The sequence below is a fragment of the Giraffa tippelskirchi genome, chromosome 4 (genome assembly GCF_054371585.1).
Source record: "Giraffa tippelskirchi isolate mGirTip1 chromosome 4, T2T-mGirTip1v1.2.pri, whole genome shotgun sequence".
Classification (NCBI taxonomy): domain Eukaryota; kingdom Metazoa; phylum Chordata; class Mammalia; order Artiodactyla; family Giraffidae; genus Giraffa; species Giraffa tippelskirchi.
Genome location: NC_137278.1, coordinates 163160576 through 163183486, shown reverse-complemented (window position 1 = coordinate 163183486; position 22911 = coordinate 163160576). Strand labels below are relative to the sequence as shown.

At 42.8% G+C, this 22911-nt stretch overlaps 1 protein-coding gene across 12 annotated transcripts in view; it reads right to left on the bottom strand.

The window, feature by feature from the left end:
* Positions 1 to 22911, bottom strand: part of DRAM1 (DNA damage regulated autophagy modulator 1) — a 108005-nt gene that overhangs the window by 51722 nt on the left and 33372 nt on the right. For 3 of the 12 annotated variants that reach the window (XR_014083461.1, XR_014083455.1, XR_014083460.1), the window contains 2 exons: positions 22530 to 22737; positions 20515 to 20779 (listed from right to left, as the gene is read on the bottom strand). Coding sequence is in view for 3 of the 12 variants with exons in the window: in XM_081595555.1 (XP_081451681.1) it covers positions 22693 to 22737 (45 nt within the window). In the remaining 9 variants the exon portion in view is untranslated. Of the gene's footprint in view, positions 1 to 20514; positions 20780 to 20817; positions 22738 to 22911 lie in introns of those variants that run through there. The other 9 variants (XR_014083456.1, XR_014083454.1, XR_014083459.1 and 6 more) reach the window with 4 other exon arrangements.

The window sequence follows — 22911 nt, the reverse complement described above, 5'->3', positions numbered from 1 at the left end:
TCTGTGAACCTAAAAACATGTAAGGCCTACTGCTGCTGCTGCTGCTGCTGCTAAGTCGCTTCAGTCATGTCCGACTCTGTGCGATGCCGTAGACGGCAGCCCACCAGGCTCCTCTGTCCCTGGGATTCTCCAGGCAAGAACACTGGAGTGGGTTGCCATTTCTTTCTCCAATGCATGCATGCATGCTAAGTCACTTCAGTCGTGTCCAACTCTGTGCGACCCTATGGACAGCAGCCCACCAAGCTCCTCCGTCCACAGGATTCTCTAGGCAAGAATACTGGAGTGGGTTGCCATTTCCTTCTCCACATGTAAGGCCTGGCACACAGTAAACACCCAGAATAAAAGTGTGCCCCAAGGGAACGAGATTGAAGGTTATTCTCTCAAATCAGAGGCAGGCTTTTTAGTGCTGCAGCAATACCAATAATAGTATCTTTTTAAATTTTATGGAGTACTTTACAGGAATCTTTTCAACAGTTATATATGAACTGTGTATTATGTATATAGGCATTATTACTTGCATTCCACAGAGAAAAAAATGCAAGCCCAGAGAGATTAAGCTATAAGAGGCTATGATAGGATTCACACTCAGGTTTTTTACTTCCAAATTCCATACATTTTCTGAAAGCCTTCACTGGCTGTTAAATGCAAGTTGTTATATTGCTACATATTCTCTTTTTCTAGATGCCTGACCGTATAGTCAAGGCTATGGTTTTTCCAGTGGTCATGTATGGATGTGAGAGTTGGACTATAAAGAAAGCTGAGCGCCAAAGAATTGATGCTTTTGAGTGTGGTGTTGGAGAAGACTCTTGAGAGTCCCTTGGACTGCAAGGAGATCCAACCAGTCCATCCTAAAGGAGATCAGTCCTGGGTGTTCATTGGAAGGGCTGATGTTGAAGCTGAAACTCCAATACTTTGGCCACCTGATGTGAAGAGCTGACTCATTGGAAAAGACCCTGATGCTGGGAAAGATTGAGGGCAGGAGGAGAAGGGGATGACAGAGGATGAGATGGCTGGATGGCATCACCGACTAGATGGACATGGGTTTGGGTGGACTCAGGGAGTTGGTGTTGGACAGAGAGGCCTGGCGTGCTACGGTTCATGGGGTTGCAAAGAGTCAGACACGACTGAGTGACTGAACTGAACTGACACATATACATTTTTTTTTTCTTTTGAACTTATTATTTTGTATTGGTGTATAGCTGATTAATAATGCTATAATAGTTTTGGGTGAACAGGAAAAGGATGAAGCCATATATATACATGTGTCCATTCTCCCCCAAACCCTCACTCCCATCCAGGCTGCCACATAACATTGAACAGAGTTCCATATGCTCTACGGTAGGACCTTGCTGGTTATCCATGTTAAATATAGTGGACATGTACATCTTTTGCAAAGGAATTCCCAGGCTAGATTTTTCTATAAAACAGAATTTTAAATTTTTAAAAAATTTTTCGTAAAAAAATAAAAAATGGTGCCCAAATTCCCCAAGTAAGAAATTTTGTTTTCTGGTCACTGACGGCTCAGATGTGAATACACCAAGTATTTGATCCCATAAAATGTTAACCCTGGACTGTATTTTAAAGAAAGGATTTGATCAGGGCTCAGCCCAGGAATGGTGGCAGAAGAAAAGCCTCAATCCAACCTGGCTGCAGTCTGGATAACAGGGCCTGATTCTGAGTGATATTTCAGTGTTGCTGTTGTTCAGTCACTCGTGTCTGACTCTTTGCAACCTCACGGACCTTAGCATGCCAGGTTCCTCTGCCCTGTACTGTCTACTTAGCACACCAGGATCCTCCATCCTCCACTGTCTCCCAGAGTTTGCTCAGATTCGTGTCCTTTGAGTAAGTGTGGCTATCTAACCATCTCATCCTCTGCCACACGCTTCTCCTTTTACCTTCAATCTCTTCCAGCATCAGGGTATTTTCCAGTGAGTCAGCTCTTTGCCTCAGGTGGCCAAAGTATTGGACCTTCATCTTCAGCATCAGTCCTTCCAGTGAATATTCAGGGTTGATTTCCTTTAGGATTGACTGGTTTTATCTCCTTGCAGTCCAAGGGATTCTCAAGAGTCTTCTCCAGCACCACAATTTGAAAGCATCAATTCTTCAGTGCTCAGCCTTCTTTATGGTCCAACTCTCACATCTTGTATATGACTACTGGAAGAAATATAGCTTTGACTATATGGATGTTTGTCAGCAAAGTGATGTTTCTGCTTTCTAATACTCTGTCTAGATTTGTCATAGCTTTCCTTCCAAGGAGCAAACATCTTTTAATTTCATGGTTGCAGTCACCATTTGCAGTGATTTTGGAGCACGAGAAAATAAAATCTGTCACTACCTTCACTTTTTCTCCATTTGCCATGAAGTGATGGGACCAAATGACATGATCTTATTCTTTTTAATGTTGAGTTTCAAGTCATCTTTTTCATCCTCCTCTTTCACCCTCATCAAGAGGCTCTTTTAGTTCCTCTTCACTTTCTGCCATTAGAGTGGTATCATCTGCATACCTGAGGTTGTTGATATTTCACCCAGCAATCTTGAATCCAGTTTGTGATTCATCCAGCCTGGCATTTCGCATGATGTACTCTGCATATAAGTTAAATAAGCAGGGTGACAGGATACAGCCTTGACTTACTCCTTTCCCAACTTTGAACCAGTTCCATGTCCAATTCTAACTGGTTCTTCTTCACCTGCATACAGGTTTCTCAGGAAACAGGTAAGATGGTCTAGTATTCCCATCTCTTTAAGAATTTTCTACGGTTTGTTGTGATCCACACAGTCAAAGTCTTTAGCATAGTCAATGAAGCAAAAGTAGATGTTTTCTGGAACTCCCTTCCTTTTTCCATGATCCAGTGAATGTTGGCAATTTGTTATTGCAGACTCACCTTAAAAGGGGCCCAGAGCTGAGCATCTGGGTTAGGAATGAGACTTCATGACAGCACATTTGTTTCAAACTGACAATTCTTTTAACAGAAGCAGTTTGGAAGCAGGACTGGAGGAGCTACTGCTCACTGGAATGTTGCAGACATTTTCCAAGTTCCCTGAGGGCAGGGCAGGGGCTCCCATTGCATCTGAGGTGCAGGGTTAAGTTAGGGAACTTGCTTGCTCCAATGATTATGAAAGGTGGACACAAATGTCATTGTGGAATATAGTTATCTGTGCAAACTTGAAGAAAGTATAGGAAAAAATCTTTCACATTTAGAGGATATGAATTGAATGTTATTGTAGCCGAAAACAGGAATTGAGAACAGAAAGTAATGGTATAATCATTCTGAGCTGTGAACACAGACCTGAGTTCAAAACTGAGTTCATTTGTTCAGTGATTTGGGCCCATTTCCTTAATCACTCAGATCCCCTCCCTCCCTTTATAAAAGGAGATTATAATATGCCTACCCCTGAGAGTGACTGTGGGGTTGAAGAAAAAGATAGAGTTTCCCAGGTGGTTCAGAGGTAAAGAATCCACCTGCCAATGCAGGAGATGTGGGTTCCAGTCCTGATCCAGGAAGATCCCACATGCCACGGAGCAGCTAAGCCTGTGTGCCACAACTATTGAGCCTATGCTCTAGAGCCCACATGCCACAAAACTTCTGAAGCCCATGTGCCCTAGAGCCTGTGCTCCACAAGAGAAGCCACAGCAATGAGAAGCCTGTGCACCGTAATTAGAAAGTAGCAACACCCCCTCCACAACTAGAGAAAAACCCGCGCAGCAACAAAGACCCAGGACAGCCAAAAAATGAATAAAATAAAATTCTAAAGAAAAAAAGACATCCAATAAAAGGGGAGGTATTCAATAAATACTCATTTCATCCTTTTTTAAAATTGATTATTATTGGAGTATGGTTGCTTTACAATGTTGCGTTTGTCATTTCATCCTTTACTCATGAATCTTTCCCTCTTTTGTGACTCTATGATTTGGACTTCCTAAAATTCTAAGGCCCTGAAAACTTTCTGAGGAGCTTCAACTGTCTAGTTTCAAGTTTCCTAGCTCTTCCCAGTTTTCCTGTCTGAGAGAGGCCAGTGGTAAAGATGGATCAAAACATCAGGCACATGACTTGACCTTTGCCCCACGGCCCAGCATCACCCTCCATGTTCCATTGTCTCCACTGTCCTCACTGGACAAGAATGGGATGGTCGAAAGCAAGGTGCTCCATGTAGTGTGGAGAACCAAGGCTTCTCAGGTGGTAAGCACGGTAAAGAATCCACCTGCCAATGCAGGAGACATAGGAGACTTGGATTTGATCCCTGGGTCAGAAAGATCTCCTGGAAGAGGAAATGACAACCCGCTCCAGTATTCTTTTTTTTTTTAATTATTTATTTACATATTTGTTTTTAGCTGTGCTGAGTCTTGGTTGCTGCATGCAACTTTCTTTAGTTGTGGCAAGTGGGGTCTACTCTCTAGTTGCAGTACATGGGCTTCTCATTGCGGTGGCTTCTCTTATTGTGGAGCACAGGCTCTAGGGCGCACAGGCTTCAGTAGTTGCAGCTCACAGGCTCAGCAGTTGTGGCTTAAAGACTCTAGAGCACAGGCTCAGGAGTTGTGGCACATGGGCTTAATTGCTCCGAGGCATGTGGGATCCTCTTGGATCAGGGATTGAATGTGTGTCTCCTGCATTGGCAGGTAGATTCTTTACCTCTGAGCCACCAGGGAAGCCCTGCTCCAGTATTCTTGCCTAGAGAATCCCATGGACAGAGTAGCCTGGTGGGCTACAGTCCTTTGGGTCCCAAAGAGTAGAACACGACTGAAGTGACTTAGTGCGCATACACGTGGGGAGAATCAGGGAAGAATGTAGCTGTTTCTTGATTGTGTACCATACTGTCTGCAGAGATGAGTGCCTGGGACCTAAGGGCTTGGGCCTGGGGTCCAGCATGAGGGGGGAGGAAGCTCCAGTGGCCAGGCTGGCACACTTTCCTGTAGAGCCTGGGCACTCGGGTCCCTTTTGCACACATAGCCAGATGAAATCGGGTGAAGGCTTAAGACTCTCCAAGCTTAAAGTTCCTCCAAGCCGGGATGTAGAGAATTTCTATCTGCAGAACTTGATTTCTCTGTCCTTTGTTAGTTTCTGTCTGCTACACTCCTGAATCTTATTTATGCTTTCTCTTGAAGAAAAAGTTGTGTAACCCATGGAAAGTTTCTTTCCTAAAGGGTGGGTTCTGTATAAGGGCAGTCTGGGGCCGAGGTGGGAGTTAACAGTGAGGGAAGATTGGGAAAATGAAAATATCGACTTAGAACCAGTCACTCCCATCTCTTGTGTTTGACTTGGACCACGAAGCCTGCCCGCTTTGTCCTACTTTATAGGAAAATGAGGACAAAGAGGGGATAAGTGAGAAAAAGTTGAGTTATGTATATTCCATTTGCCTCCAAGTGTCTTAGCATCATTAAAAAGGCTTACTGTATAAGCCTGACACCCAAAGATTAGAGAAAAATATTAATTGAAAAGAACTTTTTATATCTTTGTGAAATTTGTTCTTTTCTTCACCTGTACAATTTTTTTTAATGAGAGAATTGATTAAAGAAAGAATTCCTTTTTCAACTAATAGGCTCTACATTTAGTCCACTAAGAACTTCCATGGACAAATGTGAACAGAACCAACCACAAGCAGTTGGAAAGAGTTGCTTTATATGATTTTCTACATAGAAAGGTAAAGGGCAATAGTACAATGTTATCTATCCTGATTCAATCCCAATTTTTTCTCCAAAGAAGAGGGAGAGAGACCCAAAAGGGAGAGGGGTTGACTCTCAGTAGCTTTCCACTGCCCTGGAAAAGAAACAGCTCTGGTTGCTACTACGGTTGCTCTGTCTTGTTGTTTGTGGAGGGGTGACCATTACTGCGGTCCACTAGTGCCCCCTATGGTCCACTTCCAGAAACTCACAGGACAGGGGGAATTGCTAAACCTCAGCAAGTGATCTCAACACCCTGAAAACTTTTCTGACAAAGAAATCTTAAAATGTAAAAACTATGCTTCCACCTTTGATTCAGTGAGAGGCAGTTTATAGTCAACTTATATTATTATTTCTAGACTTGGAGGGTTTTAGGAAGGCTATTTAGAAAATATTTAGCTAATTGTTTTTATCTAAATGTAGGTATTAGTTCTGAGAGATATTAGCAGTTATTACGTGAAACCAAAATGGGTTAGGAAACACTGGGTTGAGTAAACATTAATTAGGAACTTCTGGTTGTCCAGTGGTTATGTCTCTGTGCTTTCAATGCAGGAGATATCAGTTCTATCCTTGGTTAGGGAATTAAGATCCCACATGCCATGTGGCATAACCAAGAAAAAGATTAACATTAATTAAATACTAGATAAGCAGGTTCTTTCTGGCTGGTCTTCTTAGATCATAGAACATGGATTGCGTGTCTCCCAAGGAGAAATTCAGTTTCTCAATATCAGTTAGTTCAGTTCAGTTGCTCAGTCGTGTCCGACTCTTTGCGACCCCATGAACTGCAGCACGCCAGGCCTCCCTGTCCATCACCAACTCCCTGAGTCCACCCAAACCCATGTCCATTGAGTCGATGATGCCATCCAACCATCTCATCCTCTGTCGTCCCCTTCTCCTCCTGCCCTCAATCTTTCCCAGCATGAGGGTCTTTTCAAATGAGTCAGCTCTTCGTATCAGGTGGCCAAAGTATTGGAGTTTCAGCTTCAACATCAGTCCTTCCAATGAACACCCAGGACTGATCTCCTTTAGGATGGACTGGTTGGATCTCCTTGCAGTCCAAGGGACTCTCAAGAGTCTTCTCCAACACCACATTCAAAAGCATCAATTCTTCGGCGCTAGCTTTCTTTATAGTCCAACTCTCATATCCATACATGACCACTGGAAAAACCATAGCCTTGACTAGATGGACCTTTGTTGGCAAAGTAACGTCTCTGCTTTTTAATATGCTATCTAGGTTGGTTATAACTTTCCTTCCAAGGAGTAAGCGTCTTTTAATTTCATGGCTGCAATCACCATCAGCAGTGATTTTGGAGCCCCCAAAAATAGTCAGCCACTGTTTCCACTGTTTCCAAATCTACTTCCCATGAAGTGATGGGACCAGATGCCATGATCTTAGTTTTTTGAATGTTGAGCTTTAAGCCAACTTTTTCACTCTCCTCTTTCACTTTCATCAAGAGGCCCTTTAGGTCTTCTTCACTTTCTGCCATAAGGGTGGTGTCATCTGTATATCTGAGGTTATTGATATTTCTCCCGGCAATCTTGATTCCAGCTTGTGTTTCTTCCAGCCCAGTGTTTCTCATGATGTACTCTGCATATAAGTTAAACAAGCAGGGTGACAATATACAGCCTTGACGTACTCCTTTTCCTATTTGGAACCAGTCTGTTTTTCCATGTCTAATTCTAACTGTTGCTTCCTGACCTGCATACAGGTTTCTCAAGAGGCAGGTCAGGTGGTCTGGTATTCCCATCTCTTGAAGAATTTTCCACAGTTTAGTTTGATCCACACAGTCAAAGGCTTTGGCATAGTCAATAAAGCAGAAATAGATGTTTTTCTGGAACTCTCTTGCTTTTTCGATGTTCCAGCAGACGCTGGCAATTTGATCTCTGGTTCCTCTGCTTTTTCTAAAACCAGCTTGAACATCTGGAAGTTCACAGTTCAAGTATTGCTGAAGCCTGGCTTGGAGAATTTTGAGCATTACTTTACTAGCGTGTGAGATGAGTGCAATTGTGTGGTAGTTTGAGCATTCTTTGGCATTGCCTGTCTTTGGGATTGGAATGAAAACTGACCTTTTCCAGTCCTGTGGCTACTGTTGAGTTTTCCAAATTTGCTGATGTATTGAGTGCAAGAACCACTTTATGTATGAATTTCTTGTAGGGCTAAAATTTTAGAGAAGACTTTGGAAAAGCGCTCATTGAGTTCAAATGAATCTTTCTACAAATAAGGGTACAGTCTCAGAGAGGTGCCAGAGGCTGGGAGGTGGCAGAGCCACCATGAAGATCCACCAGGAGGCTCCCAGGCTCTCAGAGCTGCTTCTTCACCCAAGTGTCCATCCCCTCCCCAGCACTAATCCGTAGTATTTCTGTTTCCATAAAGTGTGTGTGTTTGTGGAATGCGAAATGGCATCACTCTTAGCCAAGGACATTGGGCATGAAACCCCTTTCAAGAATTCTCCAACTCTTTGGGAGGAGAAATTGCCTCTTTTATTTTCAATTCAATTTCACTCTCTCTTTTGAAGAACCTCATTGTTTTATTAGGACAAGGGATGAGATGGTTGGATGGCATCACTGACGCAATGGACATGAGTTTGAGTAGGCTCCAGGAGTTTGTGATGAACAAGGAAACCTGGCATGCTGCAGTCCATGGGGTCCCAAAAAGTCAGACACAACTGAGTGACTGAACTGAACTGATTGTTTCATTTGAAAAAAAAAAAACAACCCTATATTCAGCAAATACTTATGATGCACATGACTTTCTGGTTCTTGGAAGATTCAAGATGATATACCATGTTGGGTAAGAGTAAAGGCTTGGAGGTCAAATTCCAGTTCTGCCACATTCCAGTTACGTAGATTTGGTCAAGTTACTTATCGTCTTTCGGCTCAAGATGTGGAAACAATCTAAGTGTCGATTGACAGATGAGAGGCTTAAGAAATTACGGTGTATATATTGGGTTGACCAAAAAGTTTATTTGGGTTTTCCATATACTGGTCAATACAATGTATACAATGAAATATTCAGCTTTAAAAAAAAAAAGAGGAGGAAATCTTGCTGTTTGCAACAATGTGAATGAGCCTGAAAGACATTATGATAACTGAAATAAGCCAGACAGAAAAAAACTGCATAATCTCACTTATATGTGGAATCTGAAGTAGTTGAATACTTGAAAGTTAAGAATAGGACGGTGGTTAACAGGGGTGGGAAGGTGCAGGGAGTGGGGAGATGTTGGTCAAAGGTAAAAGTTGCAGTTACATAGTCTAGAGATCTAATGTTTGGGGTGTTGTGGTTAATACCACCAAAATGATTATTGGAAATCGGCTAAGACAGTAGATTTCAGGTGCTCTCGCTAACAATAACCAAAAAAGGTAACTATGAGAAAGGATATGTTAATTAGCTTAAATGCAGTTATCATTTCACTACATATGTTTATCAAATCACCATGCCATACACCTAAAACATTTACAAATTTTATGTAAAAAATCAATTTATAAAATAAATAGGAAACTCAGAATCCCTGTCTATAAAACAGAGATAACGCTAATCCCTTGTCTACAGAATTGTGTTGAGTGTTAAATTAGAGAATACAGTTGTCCCTTGGTATTCATGTGGAATTGGTTCCACCACCCACTCACTTTCAACAGATACCCAAATCTGCAGATGTTCGAGTCCCTTATATAAATGGCTAATACAGTGAGCACTCCGCACCCAAGGTCCTACATCCATGCAGATTCAGCCAACCAGTTTGAAATCCAAGGTTGTTTGAATCTGCAGATGCAGAGCCCAGATACAGAGGGCTGACTGTGCGTATAAAATAGTTAGTATGGTGTCAGCGCCTGTAAGTGTTTAAAAAGTATTTGTGGCTACTATTATTATTGTTTTTGTTATCATGACTGTGGATATTATTATTCTTATTAAGATTCTTATTGCTATTACTACTACTGTTCCTGTCCTAAAGGACTTAAAAGCCCAGTTGGTGATAGAAGGCAAGCACACTTAGAAACTTCAAAATAACAGTGTGAGGGAATGGGACAGAGATAGCGACTAGGTCTCGTGTCACTTGCCATGAGCCTTCAGCGGCTGCCTCAAGTGCTACGTGGAGAAGAATTCTAATGCTCTTGACAGTCTTGGAGAAAGAGAGCACCCATACCATTTGGTGATGTTTTCCTGGGAATGAGGCGTATGAATGAGGTTATACTGCACATATTTACCATTCTTAGAATAAATAATGAAATGCCAGATGTGACTGATTAGAATAAAGTCATTTCTGTAGAAAATAAGACAGCTGGACCTTGGAGGATGAGTTTAACGTGAACAGAAGGAGATGAAGTAAGGGCAGGAGAGGTATCTGGCACCAGGAATTTTGTGAGCAGATGTGCCAAGGATAAGATCCACATGGCCTATTTGGGTGGCAATAAGTAGACCAGTCTGTCTAGAGAAGAATTTGATGCTAAAGATTAGCTCTACAAATATGGTCACCAGAGCCGTGGAGCTAGGGACCCGACATCAAATAAGCTTCTCCCATTATTCCCGTAAGTTCCCGCTTATGCACTGGGCCATTTGCCTGGATTTGAAGCTCAGACAAAGTGGGTACTAGTTAAGTCTCTAGCAGCAGCTTGTCTCGTATGGAGCTGTTCAAAGGCTCTTTTCCATCATCCCTGCTCATGAAGACCATCCTTTCATGTTTAGTCCTTGAGTGCTGTTCAGAGCCCACTATTCTACATGCACTTGGCCCTGCAGCCCCAAACATCTGATTCTCAGCAAACGCAAATGCACACATAGATAAAAAAAGTCATCTCTTGTGTGAAAACCATATAAATCTTATTTATGTTGAATCGATTCATGGTGCTTTTCAGGTCTACTATATCCTTCTACTTTTCTGTACAGTTTAATTTTTGAGAGTTTGATATTGAAACTCTAACTAAAAATCTTATTTTATCTATTTAAAAAATTATTGTAATATGCAGTGAAACTGTATGTAACTTTGTCCTGTATTTTCCAAATCTCCTGTAAATGTGTTATCATACTTTCATAATTTAAGAAAGAAAGAAAAAAAAAGAATCCACATGCCAGTGCAGGAGACATGGGTTTGATCCCTGATCTAGGAAGATCCCACACACTTTAGAGCAACTAAGCCTGTGAGCCACAACTATTGAACCTGTGCTCTCGAGGCCAGGAACTGCAATGACTGAAGTCTGCTCCCCCACCCTAAGGCTATTAAACTTGAAACTTGGAAAAGGGGAGAGTCCTGAGAAATTGTTTTGACAAGTCCTTCAGGTGATTCCCATACACACTGAAGTTTGTGAACCACTGCTAGAGCAGAGTTCCTCAGCCTTGGTTCCACACTGGAGTCCCTTGGAATAATGATGCTTCTGCTCTATTCCTGAAATTGATTTAGCTGTTCCAGGCATTAGAGGTGTACAAAACTCTCCAGGTGATTCTAATGTGTAGCTACAGTTGAAAACCACTGCTACCTCAAAGAGGATGTGGAAAGAGTGAAAATAGCAGTGGTGCAGGGATGAGCTGTGCTAGGCATTGTGCTAAAGATATAAGAACATGCTTTTCAAGGGACTTCCCTGGTGGTCCTGTGGTTAAGAATCTGCCTTCCAATGCAGAGGACTCAGTTCTATCCCTCGTCAGGGAACTAGGACCCCATATGCCATGAAGCAACTAAGCCCTCAAACTACTGAGCAACTACTGAGCCCACCTGCTCTTAGAGCCTGAGAACTGCAACAAAAACCCAACGCAGTCAAAATTAAAAAAAAAAAAAAATTAATAAGTAAAAGAAGAACATACTTTGCAAGTGTCGTTAATGAGCATAAGGAAAATCCAACATGCTCCCCAATACCTTATGGGCTTTGCTCCAGTGAATCTTCATGACAAGTCTTCGAGGCAGGTAATATTGTTATTCCCATTTTACAGGTGAAGCGACTGAGGTTCCAAGAAGTTACCTGACTTGCTGGGGTGTCAAAGCAGGAACTTGAAAATCAAATCTTTGACTCCAAAGTACTGATTCTTTTTTTTTTAATTGCAATAAAATATACACAACATAAAAATTGCCACTTTCACCATTTTGAAGCATATGGTTTTAGTGGCATTAAGTATATTCACAATGTTGTGTAACCATCACTACAATCCATTTCCAGAACTTTTTCATCATCCCAAACAGAAACTCTGTACCCATTAAACAATAATTCCCCATTCTCCTCTCCCCCCATCCACCTCCTAGCTCCTATTCACTTCTATTCTATTGTTTGTCTCTATGAATTCAAGTATGTGTTCTAAATCACAGTTTCCAGATGGGCTCAAAGAAAAAATGGAGATGCTGAAATTGATCAAATTTCTTCTTTGAATAAGGGTATCTCTGAGTTAGATGAGGCTCCCACCTCAAATCTAAATATTGACCAATGTGTGAAGTGAAAGTGTTAGTCACTCAGCCATATCCAACTCTTTGCAGCCCCATGGATTGTAGCCCTCCAGGCTCCTCAGTCCATGGAATTCTCAAGGCAAGAATACTGGAGGAGGTAGCCATTTCCTTCCTTCTCCAGGGGATCTTCCTGACCCAGGGATCGAACCCAGGTCTCCTACATTGCAGGTGGATTCTTTACCATCTGAATCACCAGGAAAGCCCAATTCCCACCAAACAGCAGACGTTCTCTTGCCTCAGTGCCACAGCACAGGCGAATCCCTTTTCGCTCGCCTTCATTGAGCAAACTGTCTCCTCCTTCAAGTCTCCTTCCTGGCATGACCCTCCCTGAGGATCCAAACCAAGCTCTTCAACTAACATGGTCCCACAGACCCAGCTTTGGAAACTAGTGTTAACTCCAATCACCTACACATCTTATTAAAACACAGATTTGGATTTAGTGAGTCTGAGTCGGGGCCCTAAGAGTCTGCATTTCTATCAAGCTTCCAGGTCCCTTGAGCCGCGAGGTCAGAAAGGGCAGTACTTCACCACTGCACATTTTTCTTTCTTTACTCTATTGTTTGCTTGGCTGTTTCTCCTCTCCCCTTTAAATACCTTGAGGGCAGAAAGCCATCTTCTTTATTGTTATATTCCAGAACTTAGCATGGTGCCAACCCAGAGTAACTCTCAATAAATGTTGAATGAATGAATAAATAAATGAGCTCACAGGCTGGAAGGATAAAGAAGAACCAGATCTGTGAAGAGCCTGGTAAACCATACTAAGGAATTTGAAATTTATCCTGAAGCTATAGGGAGTTACTGAAGGATTTTAAGAGGCTGATATAACACATGTGTATATATGTGCGGTGTGTAACATGTGTTGGAAAGAACCAAGAATGAAATCAAGGAAACCATAGTGAGCTATTGCACTACTCCAAGCAAATAATTATGAAGGCTTGCACTAAGCTAGAGATGGTGGGGATGGGAAGGAGGAAGAGGATTCACAGCCATAGAACGACACGGTCCCCATCTGCTCCCTACAGACCCAGTTTATTCCTGGCACATTTATAAATAATGTCACTTTTATTTACAGAATGCCCTGGTTTGGAAGATAATTATCTTTTAACCCTGTACACAGGAGATGAAGTTAACAGAACATGAGGTGAAGGTGAGGAGCAGAGCGTTTCTACCTTGAGCAACCCAGTGAATGGTAACACCATTTACCAACCAGGCAGTCCAGAAGAAGCAGTGAGAGAAGATGTTTCTCTTTAAAATAAAAATAGTTAAGTTAACAAGTGCTCAACTGGGTGTGGGGAAAAAGGAACCCTCCTACACTGTTGGTGGGAATGTAATTTAGTTCAGTCTCTATGGAACAGTATGGAGGTTCCTCAGAAAACTAGAATTACCAGAAGATCCAGCAATCCCACTTCTGGGCAATACCCACACAAAATTATAATTCAAAAAGATATATGCACCCCTATGTTCATAGCAGCACTATTTACAATAGCCAAGATATGTAAGCAATCTAAATATTCATCAGCAGATGAATGGATAAACATGTGATACATATATGCAATGGAATACTACTCAGCCATTAAAAAGAACAAAATAATACCATTTGCTGAAGAAGGAAATGGCAACTCACTCCAGTACTCTTGCCTGGAAAATCCCATAGATGGAGGAGCCTGGTGGGCTACAGTCCATGGGGTTGCAAAGAGTCGGACACAACTGAGTGACTAACACACAATGCCATTTGCAGCAACATGGATGCAACTAGAGATTTACCATATTAAGTGAAGTAAGTCAGGAAGAGAAGGACAAACACCATATGAAATCACTTATATGACACAAATGAACCTATCTGCAAAACAGAAACAGGCTCACAGACATAGAGATTAGACTTGTGGCTGCTGAGGGAAAAAGGGAGAGGGATAGATGGAATTTTGGGGTGGTAGATGCACAATATTACATTTTTTTAATGGATAAACAGCAAGGTACCACTGTATAGCATAGGGAACTATATTCAGTCTCCTGGGATTAAACCATAATGGAAAAGAGTATTTTTAAAAAAAGTATATATGTGTATAAAAATAAGTCATTTTGCTGTACAGCAGAGATTGGCACAACCTTGTAAACAACTATATTTCAATTAAAAAAATAAAAATAAAACATAGTTAAGTCATTGACAAGTATTCAGTAAATTGCAGTAAGAGCATCACAAAAATCGCAAAGGAGACACAGAAATTGCTGAAGTCTGGGGAATTCCGAGGGAAAGGATTATCCTTCCACTCTGAACCTCGCAAGCAAATTAGTCTCAGGACCTTTCATTAGGAAACCTGCCCTCATCTGCCATTCACACCAACTGCAGATGAGATTCGAAATGGCCAATTCCAACTTTCGTTTCTCACTTACTTTACTCCTTTCAAATCACTGCTACATCTGCTCCCAACAGCTAAAAACCTTTGAGTATCTTCAGCATTAACTGGATCCAAGCTGACCCTGGTCATTCAGACAGTCAAAATAATGACGTTGCACGCCAAGGCCTGGTGAACTGAGTCTACTCGGAAGAACACGTGCCCTAGTTTGAGCCAAAGGTCAGAGAACACAGGAATGTTCTACCACATTTATAAGCCCCGTGACCCAAAATCCTAACTAATCTCTATTCCTACTTGCCAGTACCTCAGCTCTTTCTTCCTCCTACATGTCAACAACTGGATAATTATTTAATAAACTTCAGAACATATCTTTGCTTCTTCTCCCAGCCAGAAAGATCAGGGATTTTCCCGGTTTCAGTTTCAAGGTGGCTCTGACTTCAGAGTTCCAAGTGCAGTCAAGCAGAAGAACAAATTCACTAGCTAGAGCCTTTTGAGGGAACTTTCAAACAAAACTGTGGCTTTTCAAGTATTGAGAGGAAATGACAGACTGAACTAAGCTCAGTATTCATTTTAATACGTGTGTTAAAGGTTATGTTAGCAGCTGTCAAATCACTGGCCAACCCTAACTACATCACTCTTCGTCCTAAATCAGATATCTTGAGTGGTACCCGAAACTTGCTTCTCTGGCCTGACCCTGAGCAATAGGGTTGTTCTGGAAGGTGAATTTTGTCTTCCAGGCATTCCTAGCACTTGTGCTAATATTAGCCTGATGAACAAGAGAGCTGGAACTCAGGACTTCGAGCCCTGAGACCCTTCTGCTGCTGCTAGAGGCTCTGAGAACTCTACATCCTGCATCCACATCGCCTGCCAGAGGTTGAATGCCAAGCCCATTGGTCTGTTAAGTGTGAGGACTTCTGTTACCCAGTTGGGGGCAGCCTAAGTGGTCTCTCCTCTTCACCCTACTATGACTGCATCCTTGGCTAGTAGAGAGTAGATGTTTCTAACCCCAAGCCTGTCTTATTGCACCAACCAGAAGCAAGATGTACCAAGAGTTCAGAGACCTAGGAAACCACCCTCATAGCCACCAGAGCCTTGGTCATGCTGAGTGTTACCCCTAGCCTGCAGCCTCACTGCCCCATGGACTCCTTAGCCGTTTTGGTTACTTCTCCTCGGGGGTCGTGCATGGCGTGGGAGAGCTCATCTCAAACTCCCAATAAGGCTGGTGTGGCACAGGAGCCCTCTCTGCCATGTGTTCCCAGTGCCCACTCCTTGCCACCCTGCCCCACCCCTGTCAGAGCACAACCGGGATTCACTCTTTTGAAGCACACAACAGACATTTCACCCGTTTTTCTAAACTTGCTAGTTTAGGGATTTCACCCCCTCAAGGCCTTGTGTGATATGATCCTACAGATGCTGATAAGTTAATTCATACTCACATGAGAACGGATGATAACTACATGGTCCTGGTGGGAAGGCTGACTGTCGGGGTCACATCCCTGGGTTTGGTCCAAGCATCATCACTTGGTTGGTACCTGCCTGGTGACAACCTCACAACATGCACCTTAATTTCCTCGGTGGTAAAATGGGGCTAATTATGAGACGATTGCCTTCTCACATCATCCTTGCCATGGCTGGATGCTCAATCAGTATTAACAGGACATGAGTAATAATGCAAGCAAGTAAAAAAAATGTTCTTGGTGGTTAAGCAAAAGTCCCTGAATACCTGAAAAGTACTGAAAAAAAGTGAACACTGTCTCCTCATAGGTAAACCCAATTTTGTCTTTTTCAAAATGACAAAAGGATTTTGTGGACAGTGAAAGTATTTGATATGATGCTACAATAGTGGATACGTTTCAGTACACATTTGTCAAAACTCATGGAATGTGCACCACACCCAGAGTGAGCCCTCATGGATGCTATGGATTATGGTGTAATGATGGATAAAGGGCCTGTATCAAGGTAGGCCATCTTTAAAGCCTATTATTTCTAAGTTACGTTTCTCAAAGCTGGAATCTCTCTCTGTGCCCCATGTTCCCCACTCACTGGGTCATTCCACACTGACCACCAAGCTATAAGGTCAGGGAGGACCAAAAGCCTGTGAATTCTCCCGGGTTCTGTAATGAGTCAGCTTGCCAGAAAGAGGAAAGGGAATATGGTGACTGATGACTGATGTCTATAAAAGCAAAATGTTCTCAGACCGTAACGAAGTGTAAGTGAAGTGGCAGGCCTTCAAAAAGATCCCAAAAGAGAAAGTGGATAGAAAAGGGACAAGATTAGAAGAGGCAGAGACAGAAGTGCAAGATCACAATGAAAAACCCAAGAGAGAATGAGAAAAGCTATGACCAACCTAGATAGCATATTAGAAAGCAGAGACATTACCAACAAACGTCCATCTAGTCAAAGCTACAGTTTTTCCAGTAGTCATGTGTGGCTATGAGAGTTGGACCATAAAGAAAGCTGAGCGCCGAAGAATTGATGCTTTTCAACTGTAGTGTTGGAGAAAACTCTTGAGAGTTCCTCAATCCTAAAGGAAATCAGTCCTGCATATATTCATTGAAAGGACTGATGCTGAAGCTGAAATTTCAATACTTCAGCCACTTGATGCAAAGAAGTAACTCATTTGAAAAGACCCTGATGCTGGGAAAGATTGAAGGCAGGAGGAAAAGGGGATGACAGAGGATGAGATGATTGGATGGCATCACCGACACAATGGACATGAGTTTGAGAAAGCTGTGGGAGTTGGTGATGGACAGGGAGGCCTGGCGTGCTGCAGTCCATGGGGTCACAGAGTCAGGCATGACTGAGTGACTCAACTGAACTGAACTGAACTGAGATGGAGACGCTCTTGACGATGGACAGAAGGAGAGCGGGCACCAGAGAGGAGGAAGTAGAAGACAGGGATGGTGTTCTGTTTTCAGAGAGGGGAGCAAACAGCCTTGCTCTCCCTGCCCTGGGAGTTTAGATAAAAGGGGGAAGGAAGAGGAGTTTGTAGAAGAGCAGTGACACAGTCAGCTGGCCTCTGCCCCATACCCTGTACTGCAGAATCCACATGATGAATGAATGAGTTGCCCAGAAAGGGTGAATTTACCATCAGTATCCCCAGTTTGGATGAAAGGGTAAAATAGCTGGGAAGATTTTCCAACAAAAAATGCTCAAGTACAGAGGCTCCAAAAGCAAGATGACAGTATTTGTCAAATCACAGATGCAGTTTCCATGGGTGCCACCATTCCCACTTACAGGATTTCTCCTGCAGATATCCTTGCAACCGTGTGAAATGCTGTATGTACTAGGTCATTCACTTGTAATTGCAAAGTTTGGAAACCACATGGCTGATCATCAAACAGGGGACTTGTTAAATAAAAGATGTCACATGGAATACTGCTGCTGCTGCTGCTAGGTCATTTCAGTCGTGTCCGATTCTGTGCAACTCCATAGACGGCAGCCCATCAGGCTCCCCCGTCCCTGGGATTCTCCAGGCAAGAATACTGGAGTGGGTTGCCATTTCCTTCTCCAATGCATGGAAGTGAAAAGCGAAAGTGAAGTTGCTCAGTCGTGCCCAACTCCCAGCGACCCCATGGACTGCAGCCTACCAGGCTCTTCCGTCCATGGGATTTTCCAGGCAAGAGCACTGGAGTGGGTTGCCGTTGCCTTCTCCGCATGGAATACTGTACAGGGGTAAAAAACAGAACAACAACAAAGAAACACACAAAACAACAGCAAAGAAACACGAAGCAGCTCTCTATGTACTGGTAAGGACTCATTTCCGAGACACACTGCCTAGTCAAAAAAGGCAGGCTCAAAACTGTTTGCAAGGTATGCTACATTTGGGAAAGAAATTAAAAGGGAAATCATTTTAAAGGCATGTTTCTGCTTGTATTTTCATTGAAAGGGGCTATCTGCCAGAAGAGGGGTGAATTAAGTGTGGGAAGAGGCAAGTACAAAGGCTCTTCACAGAGGACCTTTTTATACTGTTTTGATGTTTGAATCGTATCAATATATGACTGATTCAAAATTTTAAAAATAAGAAAACATGATTCAGAGTTGAAGGACTGCGAGTGAGGAACATCTGAATGGCCACTTATCTAGAAATTATCTTTCCACCCCAGCACAGTAAGTCCAGGAAACAGTAGTTTGTTCTATCTGCATATTAGAACTCTTGAGTGTTTGTATAAATTGGGGCTCCTCTAGGAATAAGCATGAGAAATCCAGCCCGAGTCTACCACAGTTAAAGAGAGACTCACGTAACTGAAGAGTCCAGAGGTGGAGCCGGCTCCCGGGATGGAGGGCTTTGCGCATCACTGAGGGACTGCCTAGGCTGCAGGCTTCCTAGGCATCATCTCACGGCACCCTGGCCCAAACCACAGGGCAGATGGCTGGTAGCCCCGTCAGCATTTTCCGAGCATCGATTCTGGAGGTTGCCACCACCCCCAACGCAACTTTGGCATTCTGCTGCCCTTCATTTTAGAAGATGGATCTGCTGGGGGTGACCTAGGAGCATCAGAAACTTCTCCAGGGCTTGAGGCTGTGGTTGCTTGCTCTCTTGTGCAACAGACAGGATGCAGATGTATGACATTCTGGCCTGGAGAATGCGGGGCATTCAGAGCCAGACCAAGAGTATGTGTGTGGGGAGACGGCTGGGCTTACAGGCTTGCCAGAATCAGGGAGTGGGAGAGAGTGAAGACCACTTATCTTCCTCCCACTGCCCCTTCCTCATTCCAGGCCCAAATACCAGACCAAGGCGTCTCCAACTGAGTGAAAAATGGGAACATGGGACCATGCCACATGTAAGGGATGTTAGGAAATCCAGACACAGCACAACACTAATGCACTTAATTTGGTTTATGAAATGCAATTTCTGTGGAATCCTCTGTTAGTGTTTAGGGGGCAGGGGAGATGCACTTGATTATTAATCAAGAAAACAAGAGCCCCAGACTGGAATCTGTTGCAGTAGAACCACTTACAGGTCACTGAACTTCTCTTTTTTTTTGTTGCCTTAGCTTCTTCATTTGAAACATGTGACAATTAACTGTCTGACTAACCTCACAGAGATTAAATAAGAACACAATAAATTTGAAAACATATAAACATGACTTTGAAGTTAACTGAAGGCAAACTGATCGCCTATATGACTTACTTTTTTTTTTTTTTTTTTTTACTTGAAAAGATTGGCAGCCAGTAAAATTTGTTTTACTCTGAATCAAGTTGGGTTGGCTTTTCTGGCCTTTGGGGTCAGGGGGAGCTGAATTCTGTAGTGGAATCTGCAGCTTTGCGTCAGTGCAAGACCCATTTCCCATCCCTTTCTTCTGAGAAACAACTTTCCAGCACCATCAGCCCAGTAGTTTGGGTGATGTGGACCCCTCTCAGTGCTCCAGAGGTGAACATGTGACACTGGACTGACCAATCAGAGCATTGGACTTCCCTGGGCAACAGGATGGGCATGTGACCCAAGCCAGCCAATCAGAGAAAGTGAGTTTCAACTGGAGGGCTTTGGTTAGAACTTTTAGGAAGCCCTCTCATTCCACTGGACAGTTTGTAGCTTGGGCCTTCTAGAAGCCATCTCACGCCCACCGAGGGGAAAGCCTGCCTGAGAAGGATGCCAACAGAGAGGATGAAAGAATAGATGGCATCCTGGTGACTTTCTGATCCAGCCATTCCTATAGTCAGCTCCAGCCCAGGACCTCTCATAACTTGAATCAATAGATACCTCTCTTCCTTTCAACAACGTTGAGTTGGATTTCTGTGCAAACTTCTGATACTACTATTCAAAAATCTCTACAAAGATGAGCCATCCTGCCCACATGCAAAACTACATGAATTAAGAAAACATAAGGTTTGGGACTTCCTCAGAGGTCCAGTGTTTAAGATTCCACTTTCCAATGCAGTGGGTAGGTATTCAATCACAGGTCAGGGAACTAAGATCCCACATGCCACATGGTATGGCCAAATTTTTTTAAAATAATAATAATAAGATTTAAATTCTACCTCTATATAATCCAAGTGGAGCTAGAATACTTACCTGAATAAATATACTTCATAGTAGTACCAAGTCGATATATTATAATTTAAGAGACATAGATTACTAAAATAAAGAAATATTTCATTTTATTTTACTCTTTCAGCCATGAGGTCCAAGAAAACGCAAGTTCATGGAAATCAGAAATAATACCAAAATATGGAGGAGACCAGCTTTCGAGATTTCATGAAATCAGCAGAACGTGATTGTCTGGAGTGAGTTTTGGCCTTCTCAGTTTGCCAAGCCAGGTGTACCATTTGGTCTAGCCCATGGAACAATTTCTGTGATAACTGTCCAGGATGAAGAGAGTCGTCATAGAAGGGAGACACCCAAACAACTGAAACGTTTACAGCACACAAAGCAAAACAGTCAATATTAAAAGGTGACATAGACTATTTATTACCTCATTAGTAAACCAGAGTTAAATCTCATTATGCAGTACTACAAATATCCCCCAGCCATGTCTCCACTTGCTCACTCCCTCATTCATGCATTCAGTGAGTTTTTATTTATTAAGCACCTACTGTGTACCAGGAGGCAGCCTGGTAAATGCTGGAGTAACAAAGATTAAGGCACAGGCTTCTGCCCACAAGGAGCTCCCAATCTAAATCACACAGAGAGATACAGAAATGAAGGATGACAATGAATGTGTCAAGAAGGGCTGATAACAACAGTCTGTTCCAAGGGAGACCCAACCCTGGATTCATTCTACTGCAGGTTCCACAGCAAAGGTAAGTGGCTTTCCTCCTCTGCAGAACACAGATGTAACCAGCATTTCAGTTCCAAGTTACCAACGACCCAGAGGTGGGTCTCAGTCTCTCACCGCTGAACCCTCATGGGAGATAGGGTCTGTCCTTGCAGGGGGTGCTGACCACTACTGAGCCTCCTTCTTCCATGGCTGGCCAAGTGAGCTGCTCTGCCCTTGGCATGAGCCCTCAAGGTCTGGACCCTCTTGGCCAGACATGGGTTTCTGGTCTGGAGGGTCCCTGAAGGTGAGTTCCTTCTCTTCTACTTTTAAATCGTTGCATCTAGAGACCCACTTGCTACTTGGGAATGACTTGCTTTTCACTTGTCATTCATGATGTGCTGTTACCGAGCAAAGGACCTGCTTCACATCTCATAAAGTGTGCAAACATCCAGCCGTGGGGATGAAGCAGAGCAAAGAAACTCCATCCCGCACCATGCTCCCCTCCCTCCCCTCTCAGACCTGCACTCCCCGTCAGCGGCAGTGAAAGGAATGCGAGATGTGTGGTGCGGCTTCTGAGTCAGACAGTGTGTCGGGTTACGCCAGTAACAATAAAGGGCAGCTTTGTAAGTGGAATGTGTAATGCTTTTCGCAGGTCGGTTTCTGCGGAGGTTTAGGATTGAGCAAGTCTCCTTCCCATAATCCCGCGTTCCTCGGATGTTCCCTGAGACACACTTCCCACCTTCCCCTCATCACTCTGGAATCCAGTGAGTTCTTCTTGTTAGTTGCTCACCTCCATTTCACTCTGTTGTTACAAGGATTTGATTTCTAACTTGCCTGGCTGAATCCATCCCACCTGGAACACATCACTACAGACTGCCATCAGTTAGCAGCAAGGGTAAAAGCTGGGTCTCTGTGAGCAGGGAGGCCCACGGGGCGGGGGACGGAATGTCAAAACCGAGGTCTTCCATGGTCACTGAGTTAATGTGCATAGTGGTTTTAAGGCCTTTCGATAGAAGCTTTTTGCTTGGTTCATCTAAAAATCAGTCTCTTAGTTAGTGTTAATTTATTAACTAAATCTTAATGATCATTTTAAACTGAATTTTAGAAATGCTCTAAAGATATAAAATTATACAGTGCATTCTCTAAAAATAAAATCTTAAAAAGAACATCCCCTGATTTTACTTTTGAATGAATTCCTCAGTTAGTGTATCTCCACAAATCACTCACATAGAGAGAAATTAACAAAAACAGAATTTGTATAAAAATAAGAGGTCTCCATTTGCTGGCACACCTTATTTTGTCTGTCAGGAATTTGTTAATATAAAAAGTGTCTACTTGGAAAGTTATAAAAACATTGCTACGATGTCATAAATGCTCTACATTCTCTAGGAAAACATACCTTTGGAAATAGTACAACTATTGGGAATTCTTAAAGAAATTCAAGTCCTGGATGTGCTGCAGATGAATTCCACACAGGGCAGCATTAAGACCCTGTCTGTCCTCTGTACCACTTCCAGAAATTGTCTGCCACTTCCACTGAGTTAGATAGAGTTCTTCTTTCTTCAAACATCACCATTGATTTCTGTAGATATTCTTAAGGTGACACTCTATTAAAAAAAAAAAAAGGTTTAAAAGAAGGTAAACAACACCAGTCCAGCTCTGAAACTCCTAAGAGCTTTGCACTCCCTCAGAGATGATCTCACTATGGTTTGTAGTGAGCTTGAGTTGGGTCCTCAAGAATCTTCTTGGCTTTTTGTAACCTTTTAGTTAATAATTCACTT